Source organism: Tetrao urogallus (assembly GCF_951394365.1).
Source record: "Tetrao urogallus genome assembly, chromosome: 2".
NCBI classification, from domain to species: Eukaryota; Metazoa; Chordata; class Aves; order Galliformes; family Phasianidae; genus Tetrao; species Tetrao urogallus.
The window spans coordinates 29,109,476-29,122,128 of record NC_136814.1 but is presented as its reverse complement, the minus strand read 5'-3'; the positions used below and the strand labels follow the sequence as shown (position 1 = coordinate 29,122,128).

Sequence of the window (12,653 nt, the reverse complement as noted above, 5' to 3'; positions counted from 1 at the left end):
GTTTACAAATTTATGTCCACGCAGATACTGATGCACCACATTCCTTTGTATGTGAGCAGCGATCATGGGGGAGATTACTCAGAAGAGCAGAATTACAAACTTGGTAATTACAGACTTTCATTTGCAGCAAATAGCTGAAAGGAAAGCTGACCATGAGGTCAGGGAGGGAAGAAACCAGTGGGGAACATGGTTATCTTGCACAAGAGCAGCGTTAAAAACAAACTGTCCTTGTGTCTGTTACAGAACATCCTTCATCCGAAACGTCTCCTGACTTAGTCTGATGGGGTTTCTAAGGATAATTTGCCAGTTGCCAGCATTCAAAAATATATAGTTTATTAATGATGCAAAAGACTTAATTTGCATTTACTCATTAATGTTTTAAAAAGAGATCCAACTACCATAAGAAGGCATTAGATATGTTGTAAATCTGTAATCCTGGTAGGGACAGGAAACAAAACTCTCAGTGGTGGTTTTTGTATTACCATTTTTTCCTTTTTTAAAGTCTTTGGTAATTTAGTATTTGGCTTGTCTCGTGTGTATAAATGCATGCCTATATGCACAGACACATACATACACATGAGCACAGGCAATAGGTATACAAAAGAACATTTTGGTTTGTAGATATGCTTACTTTTCCAAATCCTTGTTCTTAATTTAGCTCAGTGCAGCTGCCGGTAGAATTCTTTGCTTCAGACTGCTTTAGTGTCCTTTGCTTCACTTCTATTTGCTTTTCTGCTAAGCAGAGGGGTAGGAGGATGATGGGAGCAAACGGGCTCAAGTCAAGCACTGAGCATTGCTGTTGGCCATCAGAAGCAAAATGCGTTCATGGAGAAGAGACTCAACTGTTGTTATAGGTAGTATAGCAGCAAGACTCACTGTGATGCAATAATAAAGCAAATGGAAGACAAACAGCTGCAGATTCTTAACTTGTGTAACGGAGCAGCTTGTTCATAAACACAGGAGATGAGGCACTTGTTTGGATTGTGCCAGAATAAATTTGGAATGATTTGATTTACTCACTTAATTTAGAATAATCTTCAAAAGAACAGGAAGAAGAACAGAGACGTGTATAGATAAACAAAAAGAAAAAGCTCTGACAACTGCTTGAAAACAGCCCAACATGTATTGAAAACAATGCTTCTCTTATAACTATGTAGAATATTAAGTTTGGTTCCGTTTCTATGGAACCTGTTTGCATGCAGCAGAATTGGTAATGGTACTGGCCATTCCACTTTCCGGAAGGGTAAGGTTGATGTGGTACAAAGCAGAACGGCTCCAAACACGATAATGTATTGGTAGAACAGATGTACTTCCACTGATGAAAATTAAATGCATACACTGCTTCTGGAGACTGAGTCAACCAATTCAATAATAACTAGTACTAAAGGAAAAACAAATCTTATTAGGAACTGGTGACATCATGTAATTCTGGCAAGACTCGCTGCCATGACTTAAGATGTACCATAATTGGCTGTGTTTTGTGAACTGTGCACCTTGGGAATTTGTTTCCAAAAGAGTACTTTTGCTTCACCCATTCCAGCAATGCCCAGCATCTTAGCTTAAAAAAACAAACAAAAACGCCACCACCAAGAAAATTTAAACTCAACAAAAGGGCTTTTGTTTTATTTTACTATGATGTTATCCCAAGACTGTAAATGATAATGATATCATGACTTGAAATGATAAGGAAGAGGAGCTGTTAACTATTATGGATCTGAGTAATATGTATTCTGAAAATACTACAAATGGAACAGTTGCAAGAAACTGACTGCTGGGTTCCAAGGACAGGACTCAGAAATAAGGCTTCAGTGTATGTTTCAGCTGTCTGTAGACTTGCAGTTGTAAATGGGGCTCATGGTCTGCTTTGTAACACGGCTCATAAGGTAGATACAGTATTCAAATTCTATATAGTGTATTCCTCCAGTATACCCAACCAGTGGGGGCTGTGTTACAGTGCATACTGATTTCTCCCATCGTGCTACCTAAAGATCTACAACAGGTAACTCTTCTCACAGGTGACAGGACGAGGGGAAATGGCCTCAAGTTGCACCAGGGTAAGTTTAGGTTGGATATCAGGAAAGGCTTGTTAAGCTCTAGAATAGGCTCCCCAGGGAGGTGGTTGAGTCACCATTCCTGGATGTGTTTAAAAACCATTTGGATGTGGTGCTCAGGGACATGATTTAGCAGAGGGTTGTTAGTTAGGATAGTATGATTAGGTCGTGGTTGGACTTGATGAGCTTTAAGGTCTTTTCCAACCTGAGCGATTCTATGATTCTTCTGATTTAGTAGTGTTTAATGAGCTTGTTGGTTACCTTCCTACAGTCCTGATCAGTAAATGTGGTTGAGATGGGTCAGTTGAGCTTTTAAGCCCACCTTTTTAAAATATGAGGTTTTATTTTAATGCATTTCATACAGCGAGTTTTTCAGCTTATCACTTTCAGGGAGCTCTGGCAGAGGTGTTACAGTGTGAGGGACAGGTAAGTGTTTTGTTGCTGTGCTGTGTTAGGTCTCTTCTTCTATCGGTACCCATACAAAGAAGAAAGAAGCATATGCAGCAGGTAAAGAGGAATGAAGCCCTACAGATTCTTTTTGTTGAAAGTCTAATTTTTTCTTAGAAGGAAGCGGGGGAGAAAACATGGCACTGATCTCCTTTCACCTTTATAAGGTATAAGAAAGTGTTAAAGCCAAATATTGGGACTATTTACTTCTCTGCAAGAGTTCTTAACTGTGGAGATTGCTGTGGGATAAAGATCACTGTATAGCAGTTTTCCCAAAAGTGAAAAATAATACCAGTCTGTGTCAGAGCTCTCGATACCAAATATTTCTGGCCCTGAGGAAAAGTTTTTAGAGGTGAAAAACTCTGTATGAGCAGCATAATCTCTACCGTGTGGAATTTTCTTTAGGGAGTTTTTTTTAAAAAGTAATAAGTTTATGTAATCGTGTCTGTATTTGTATTGAAATGAAATGAAAATGTTCACCTACAGAGCTGCTCACAGTCATTAAATGTTTCAGACTTCCGGAAGAGTTGCCCAAATAGGTGAATCAATGGGGCGTGGGGCAGCCTGCCATACTGTGAACAGGCAGGAGCAGGAATTGTTGTGCAAGTGTTCTCAAAAAAAAAGTAAAGAAAGAAACAGAGGAGGTGGGGAAGGGGAAACGTGCATCCATACAAGTCTGTGTATTCCTCTGTGGTGTAAATACAGCCTCTGAATGGAGCTCTGTTTTTCTTTGAGAAGAATTACTCTCGACACAGGCTGTAAAGAGGGTACAGGAATAGAAGACTTATGTGGAACAGGAAGGGTAGTCTAAGAGGCACTGGAAGTAAAATGTTAGTGGGGAGATAAAGGCCTAAAAAAAATTTAATCTAGGTTTTAAAACAAGAGAGCTGCCTCTCTAGTGATTTGGGCAAGTCCAGCAGTCGAACCGGATCAATACGGTGCAACCTCTAGAAAGCTGTTTCAGCCCAAGGCGTAAATAATATCATTCAGGAAGTACACCAAGATTCAAACCTGGAATCATATTCAGCATGTGGTGATGTGAAGTCAAAATATGTCAAGGATCCAGGAGAAGATTTAGTTAACACAACACGTACAGTAAGTTAGTACAGAACCATTCATTATTTATTCCAGTTCTTTATTAGTAGCTCTGTCTTTTTTGCATTTCCATTGAGCTAAGCAAAACGATACACATACATTATTAAATCACCAGTATTGCTTGCTATTATAATTAAATTACTGGGTACACTTTGGCTCTTAATTAAATCCTCAGTTTCTGGGATGAGCGCATTAGCTCTGATGGGCTTGGCGTACAGACGTCTACAAGTATTACTACTGTCTATCTCATAGGAAAATGTCAAGCCCTGTACACAAGGCCCCATTACAGAGTTAAGGTAGCTCTACTTGTTGGTCCTTTTTCAGTAATCACTTTTTTTTTTTTCCCCTCTCCAAGATCTGACGTTATTCTGGATGGGGAAACAGATATTTGCATATATGGTAGTACAGCCTATGGAATTAGTGTTTTATAAGAGTACTCCCACTTACAATAGTGGCGCCTAGTTAGATGGCTTACCTCAGTTTTATGAGGTGTCTGATCTTGGGCAGTGAGATTCCTTTTTGGCACAATTCTGCCTTCTTACTGCATATCTTTCAGCCTCTGCTCTGTTTTTTGGAATCATTCTCCCGCATCCTACGGGATGTTGTGAAATTAGGAATGACAGGGGAGGGTCTGTGTTCACTTTGTTCTTGGGCACACGGGCATGGATCTGAGTGCTCCTTTAATGAGCACAGTGGTGGTGTTACGTCCTCCAGGACATATCATTGCAGGATTACTGCCACACAGTTATTCAAAAAAGGGAAATGCCCTTCACCTACACAAGATTTAACCTTTTAATTTTGTATGAAACTCCCCTCTCCCTTAGGTTAGTTGTACAGTGGTGTTAACTGTTTGGTACTGCTGTTGGGAGCAGAATGTTTTATTTGAAAATTGTCTTGTTAAATTAAACCAATTTTTTAGCTTCAACAATTGGCAAAGTCTCTTAGAGAAAAATATTTTGTCTGGTTACACTAAGAAATAATATGATTATAATTACAGTTTTTATCAAGTTGCAGTGTATTTCACAACAGTGGCAACCTGCCATTTATGCTAGCTGGTACGTCAGCTTGTGGGGTCACAGCTGCTGCTTGTGCCTGGCTGCTCTGGATTGCAACTTGGATGGTGAAAAAGACTGGAGGAAGACCCATAAGATGAAATGAGTAGGCAAATTGGTTTTTTTCGTTTGCTTGTTTGTTTATTTTTTAGTATAAAGTAGTCCAGAAGCAAATACCGCATGTTGTATCAGTGGGAATTATCATGAATCTAAGTTGCTCAGTTTGTCTCTAATAGACGGTGACCTTAACAAATAAATCCTTAGCGGGGTGAAGGAGTTCTGATGTAAATGTAGTTACTCTAATGTGCTTGTGTTCCATAGGACAGATCCATTGTGTCAAAAATAAGAGACTAACCACCACTGTTCTTTTTGGCACACACTGGAACAAGTTACAATCGTGAGTGAGAACTGCAGCATTTATTATGAACCTGAATTGTAGAATCATAGAATGGTTTGGGTTGGAAGGGACCTTTAAGATCATGTAGTTCCAGCCCCCTGCTAGGGGCAGGGACACCTCCCTCTAGACCAGGCTGCTCAAACCCCTACCCAGCCCGGATGGACCAGACCTGCAGCAAACTTTTTTTAATGGTAGTGTAGTGTTTTTGAAGCAGGAATGCTCTATCTGTCACACAAAGTCATTCAGGACCCCCTGAAATTCAGAAATAATTTCCTGAGAAGCCTCAGTTCTCTTCATGAAGAAGCTCCTGACTTCTGTGGAGTTGGTATCCACCAGTGCAGAAGCAGCGCTTGAATCTAGGAGAGCATACCTGATTTTTTCCCCTCTAAGTAAACCATCTTCAAAGAAAGAGCAGACCATTTCTTTGGGATCTTCTTTGTAGGTACAGAATCAAGGAATAGCTTAGTGTCTTACATAAAATCTCTTTCTAAATTGTTAATAATAAAAATGAATAATATATGCTCTGTCTTCAAGTGATAGAAATTCCCTGTTCAAACTCTGTATCAGGAAAAAATGGCCATCTATCTGTTGACGTAAAGAAGTATGATAAATAGGAAACTGAATTTCAAATTAGCACAAATTGGGTTAAAAGGTAGTTTGTTTGCAGTCTGCACAGTGCAAGACTGCATCTCTTGTGCTTTCTGAAGCAGCTTCCCAGGCTTATGATCATCTAAAAAGAGGCAGAATACACTTTGAAATGCAGGCTATCTGTGACTTAAACTTGGAAATAAAAGGCCTTTGCCTTGGAGTCTGAGGAGTTCTTGGAGAATCTGCTACAGGACTATGATGACATCACCTTTCTTTTGTATACAGTGTCTTCTCTTGGTGGTTTGTTTCAATTATAGCTTTCTTGTCTCTAATGTATGCCCATACATACTGCTTTATCTTCTTTGTGGAAAACAGAGCAAGAAGGAAAAGAAGTATTTGTTCCCCTTTCTTCCTAAGTGCAAACTCTGTAGCAGAAATACAGAATTAATTTGCAGTACCTCATAAGCATCCCAAGTCTCAGGCATAAAAGTTTATTTAGCATCACAGATGTCACAGATTGGTGTTCTTCTAAGCATGAAACCTGAGATAATGACTTCAGCACAGAGTAGCATATTCAAGTCCCAGGTGTACTTCCAGTGCCATGGATGGATTGACAGACTGAGGAACATTTTAAGGTATCTTACCACCTGGGTTCTTTTCCTGTGTTTGATTCAGCTATTGATCATTCTGAAAGTCAGGGAATCAGAGAATCATTGAGGTTGGAAAAGACCTCTAAGATCATCGAGACCAACCATCAGCCCAACACAACATCATAGATGAAATGTGTAAACCAAAAGATAGTGAAAGGCAGGGTGCAGTGACCACAGAAGATGTGCTAAGGAACATGGAACTGAAATGCCTCGAGAGATCCATTTTAAGGCACTGTGTGTATTAATATTTGGAAACTTGTCACTTGGAGCACTTAGCAGTTTAAGTTCCTATCTTTGGAATGGAAAGGGTGTGAAGGAATGCATCAAACTGTGTTTTGTGGAGTTTTACTAAATACACCTATTTGGTTAAAAACCTTCACCACAGTAAGAGGAATTGCTCTTTCCCCACAGGAAAGAATGACAGTGTTCCCAGCCAAGTTACTGTGACTTGAGGTACATGGCATTTTGGGGAAAAGGAAGCATGAGAAGAGTTTAGCTTATTTAATTCCAAAAGTGTGTTGTTCAGCTCGTTGGGGTTGGGTCTGCTTGCTTTTTATAGAAAATGTCAAGAAAGGAGAATGTTCCTTGAATTGTGTAATGTAAGCTGACATTGCTGATGCAGAGCGTTCCCCCAGAGAAGGAAAAAAAAAGAAAGATATTTGGAGTTTGTGCAAGAAGGGAGTTGTGTAGAAGGATCTCAACAGGCTAGAATGTTTTTGAGATACAAAATAGCACTGCATACAAGCAGTGCTGGAAGCTTTGCTAGGCTAGACTGTAGTACAGCTTTACTTTCTTCTCTTGCTGAACACTCTTTCAAACAGCCACCCAAATACTGGGGGGATAAACTGCACTACACTGAGATCCAGAGAGCTGGGGTTTTCTCAGGTATTCATTGCACAAGTCTTCAGGGTCTTGACTCTGTCTCCGTAGCCAGTGGCTGTACTTGCACATTTTTTTTCTTACCAATTTCAAGTGTTGAAAAACAAGGATTTTCCTCCTGCATTTTTAAAAACAGCTTTTTTTGCTAGTACAGTTTGCAACAAACTGAGCTGCCTTCCCAGCTGGAGCGGATGAGGGGAGATGCATAAATGTTACTGTGGAGATTACTGCACTCTACTGGAGAATGATGTCCAATTATTCTGAGCAGTGCTGGAGCAGCATGTATCACTGCACGAGCTAATCTTCTCTGTGTGGCTTAGCCATGTTGTATACTGTATCCTGAAGGTATGTTTACGTTGTAATGATATGTTAAAATCTGTTCTTGCACTTGGTGTGGAACACAGGCTTGTAGAATTCTGCATATATGTGTATTTAGGAATGCAGGAACACACCTCTGCATACATGGGGTTCAGTTTTCTTCAGTAGATGGATCTGTCATATGAAGCATGACATGCTGTATGCTATTCTTACAAGAACAAGAATGTGAATAGCAGGCAGTTATTAAAAGGTTATTGTGGGAACATGTAACTACTTGAGTAATATACAGCAGGATCTTTCAAATAGAGACACTGTGAAATGTTTTTAAGCCACTCTGTAAATATGTAAGCTGTATAAATATTTAATAACTTTGCTTGCCACTTCCACCACTTTTCAAAATGTTCTTGCAAACAAGGAAAAGAGCAGTTTTCCTTTAGCAGTTTTCTGAATGTTTCATCAGTGAGATCAAGACCAGAATTTTGGGGGAAGAGGGATAGAATTTCCTTTCTGTTATGACACTGTTTAAGTAACAGGAATCATTGTATTACCTGTATCTTCTGTAACAGTGTGATGTTCTCCAGCAGCATTTAGAAGACACAGTGCCTGACCAAATACCCCCACCTGAGTGATCCCAGCCGTGCGCTGTGCCACTCTGGTGATGGTTAGCAGTAATCTGCATAGTGGGCATTTATGCCGCATTCTAGAAAGCCTGGCTGTATTCTGTTGAGTTAACATAGAGAAAATACTGAACAAAATCAGGGACTCCTCCCCCAGTTACAATTTGGCTTTTGTGTCATGAATTATTATGCCACTTACTTGAATTATTTCTGATGCTTCATGTATTTTGCTGATATTTTTACAGTAGTAACTTTGAGAATTTGAAGGCAAAGTTTAAAAATTAAAATATAGGTTTTGTTGAAATATTTTTCTCACCATCATTCCATACATCAGTTCAGTCACTGCTCTTGAATGCAGGAAAATGCAGTCATTTTTCATTATACATGCAGTGAACTAGGTCTGCTCTATTCTCTGGTCTTGAATAGAAGCTGATTATATTCTTTCATCTCACATTACCTTTTTTCAGCAGTTTCCTCAGGAATGATGAAATCAACTTCACAGGTGCTTGTGTGCAATTGTGGACTTCTTTGAATGCTGTTGTTTCAGCATGTCCTGTGCAGAAGAGTCACCTGTGTGGGTACAAGTCAGGCAGAGCCATAGCACAGTCGTGGCTTTAGCCACTGATGCTCTGGTGATGAAATGGAGGTGAATTTTGGATTGATTATGGAGAAGTTTCTGGGCTACTTAAAGGAGCCGTAAGGTTTTGATGCAGTAAATAATGTTTTTTCCATGATGTCTGCATTAGAGGTGTGAGGAACAGGTGATTCATGGGTTACTTCTAAAATCAGAGAACAACTGCAGTGCTTTGAGACGTATGATTGTGTTTACTAGATCTACATCTTTTATGCTCAAAGTGGAAGTCTGAACTATTTTTGGTTGATGACCACAGTAAACTTATTTCAGTTGGAAGATGGATTGCTTTTTCCAATGCTCTTTTCTGTAGCAGAGGGTTTATTTATTTTGCCTTTTAGCTGTAATGTGCTAAAAGAAGTGTTTCTGCAGTAAAATCCTTTAAAGGAAACAACTTATATTTGATATGTTCCAATAATCAACAGTAAATATACCAAAAGAGCACATTTATCCAGCTCTGCTTTATAGCCATAACAAGCGAACTACTCAGCAGACAAAGCTTCATGTCTAAATCTGGATTGGTTTTAAGGACCTGAATGGAAGTATATGTAATGGCCATATGTCCCAGTACAAGTCAGTTAACTGCTATAGAAGCTGATGGCACCAAAACTACATCAAGCATTAGTGTGCATAGAGACTGCAGAATGACCTGATGTGCAGACCAGAGAAGAGTGAGTATTGCAGTTATAATTTAATTGAAGAAATCTGCTCTGAACTAATGACAGAAATTTTCAGAACTGCTGTTACTCAACTGGCTGCCATGTAACGTTATCCAAGTCCTTTAAATTCTAAATGAAACCTTACACAAAGGAAAGAAACAAAAGTTCCAGTCTTTTAAGTGACTTAATCACTTGGAGTAATGGGACTGGAGTTCTGAAGTCTGGTTCAGAAATAAGACTTACAAGACTCCTATTGCTTTTTGAAAAGAATAAACCCTCTCAAATAAGAACAGCTGATAGATGCAAACCAGTCCTTAGCAATGTTCAAAATGTGGGGGTATTCTTTCACTTAATCAATTCTAGTTAGCAATTCAAATTCAAATAGATACATGAACAACAGGTTTAGGTCTTTCAGTTGCTGCAATTAGTAGAAGCACTTTTACAGACTGTAAATGAGGAGGATTAAAAAATGAGAATCACTGTCATTTTTGCGTGGACAGTTATAGAAATTCAGAATAATATAGAAATTCTTGAAGAATAAGGAAATAGTTGTTGAACAGAAGAAATACGGTGTGTTTCATCTGGAATGAATGCAGTATACAGCACCGTTAGCCTTATATGAAAACAGTTGCTCTAAAAAGAACTAAAGCGTGTTTGATAAAGATGTGGCAAAGTGCAGAATGGATTGTATTTTCTTGGGGAGAACGAAGTAAAAAGGAACACCATGAAGTTATACTGGTGTACAAAAGGCAAGGGGCTTTGTAGAAGGAGGAGAGATGGTGCAAATGAAAGGTCCTGTTCATCTTCTAAATGTATTTCTTCATTAGATTTATCAAACTTTATTAAACCGAAGGGAACTTGTTGAAACTCTGCAGAAGATTGTGTACATACTCCGTATCTCTTAGATCATGTGAGATAGCATTTCTACATAGACTTATTAACCACGTGGACAGAATCAGTAAAACCATTAGGACTTAAAACCAGTCTTTACCCAACTGGGAACTGAAATGACTTCAGCAGGGTTTCAGGCATCTGCTTCTGTTACTTCCATTGCAAATAAGTTGATGGACTTTGACTGAACTTTTTTTTTTGGCTGATCTCATCAGCTGTTTATGTGTCCTTGTGTCTACAGTGACATTGGTTCCATAACTTGAACTCTTATTTCAAGAAATAAAGAAGGGAAAACTTCAGTCCTTGCTTTCTGTAAGAAAGAATGGAATGAAAATGCCAATTCAGCATTAAAACTGTACTCCAAGGTTGTTCTCATTTTAACAATCAAACCTTGAATTTTTGGCACCTTGAGGAAGATATTCATCACATCTCAGTGTTGTGTGAGCAGACTGAGATTGAAGCAGAGGCAGTGATCACAAGGGGAGAGATGTTATATCTCAATTCAGTCTGGATCATTTCTGTATTCCTGAATTCCATGTGCCAATACAGGAAACTTCTTGCTCTGTTCCTATTACTGGGTTTCAAAGCCAGCCACAGATAACAGACACATATTTTCCTAGTTGGTGCTATTCAAACAACGAGCAAAGATAAGTCAATTTTCTTGAATTTTTTAAGAACGATTCTGTGTGTGGTACTTTTTCCTTTTCTTTTTTCATAACAGTCACATTAACATAAAAGTAGCCTGTTCTCTCCTACTATTACGTCTTACGGTTCAGGAGCTTGAATTACTTGAGACACACACACACACACACACACATGCACATACTCTTAATCATTCGCTCAGTTTTATCTGTTACCATCTGTCAAATGTCATCATTTTGTAGTTTGAATCTGTTGAGCGTTCAAGGACTGGCAGCAACGTAAAGCAATCCGTGGGAGGCAAAGTGATGCTCTTTGTACCCATATTCAGGAAAGTGTTGCAGCATAGGCAGTAGCATCCCTCATTTCATATACAGTGGACTATGTGGACCCTGTGGCTGTGTAACTCTTTTTATTGCTGTATCATTCCGGTATTACTTATGACAATATCACATTCATTTTAAAGATAGGAAAATTGAGACAATGTCTGTACTGCTAGACAGTGTTTGGGCCAAGTAAGTCAAAAAGCTGATTTTCTTGGTGGACTAGGAGGAGGAGGAGGTGGCTGCTGGAGATGCCCTCCTGGATTGCTGAGAAACATGAGCTTTAGAGAGAGACATGATAACCCACATTTTTTATCTACAGAACACGATGATGTGGCCTGACATGGTCCTGCATCAAATGCCCGTTTGCCCCCATGTTAGTGTTGGAACAGTCCATGACAACAAGCTCCTGAGAACAGGAATGCATCAGGCAGTGATCTCTCTCTCGGTCAGTACTGACAGTCCTGCTGGGAGCCAAACCTGGACTGCTGTATGCATGAGTGTCATAACTGACATTCCATGTAAAGTAGAAAGGAGCTCAGTGAAGGTGAGAAGCGTGCTTTTCTTCAAAACAAAGAAAATCCATTAGCTTTGTTATCATCTGGGCATGCCAGGTTCAGACTATTTGAGGGACTTTTCCTATAAGATGAGAGGATGGCAAAAAACCACTCGTGTGACTTGAGCTTTGACACTGTGTTGATAAATGTGCAAGAAATACCGTAAATAATCAGATATTTAGTAATGCCATGTAAAGAAGGTAAGTAGAAGCTTGGAGCCAGCACTGATTTTTGGCAGCTGATCAATTCCTTAGTAGGCGCTACTTCACTTGCGATTCAGGTAAGATTCTGCCATTTTAATCAAGTCCTTAACTTCCCGTATTTTTTTTCCCGTCTCCCTTTCCATGGCAGGTTATGTGTTCTGTATGCTACATCGCCTTCCTGAACAGCACGACTGCACGTTTGACCACATGGGACGTGGACGTGAAGAAGCCATTATGAAAATGGTGAAACTGGATCGGAAAGTAGGAAGATCTTGCCAACGCATCGGCGAAGGATGTTCCTGAGTGCAAGACTGCAACCAAATGCTGTTCTCTTAGTTCACTAATGTTAGCCTTATTTAGGACAAAGTCAGCCAGACACCTTGTACTAGGCAAGTTTCAGACTACAGCCAATCAGTTTCCTTTCTTTAGCCAACCGTCCTGGTACTGTAGTTTAGGGGATGATGGTGGGTGAAATTGATTTCTGGCTGGTTACTAAGGTGCCTGCTAGCCACCGTATAAAAATTAAAACATGAAGAAACATTATTTTTGAGCATGGCTAGTGGATTTAATCAAAACGAGAAAAATCCAAAGGCTTCTGTTATTGCTGGAGTCACTCTAAAAGCCTTACGCTGGGAACCTTCCAGCTGCAGAGTTAA

General features: G+C 39.5%; 1 protein-coding gene across 2 annotated transcripts in view; it reads left to right on the top strand.

Moving 5' to 3' along the window:
* ZFAND3 (zinc finger AN1-type containing 3) overlaps nucleotides 1-12,300 on the top strand; it is a gene marked incomplete at both ends in the record, with an annotated part of 128,386 nt that extends 116,086 nt beyond the window's left edge. For both annotated transcript variants that reach the window (XM_079550910.1, XM_079550909.1), the window contains one exon: nucleotides 12,146-12,300. In XM_079550910.1, the coding sequence (XP_079407036.1) occupies nucleotides 12,146-12,300 (155 nt within the window). The remainder of the gene's footprint in view (nucleotides 1-12,145) is intronic.
* Nucleotides 12,301-12,653: the final 353 nt, after the last annotated feature.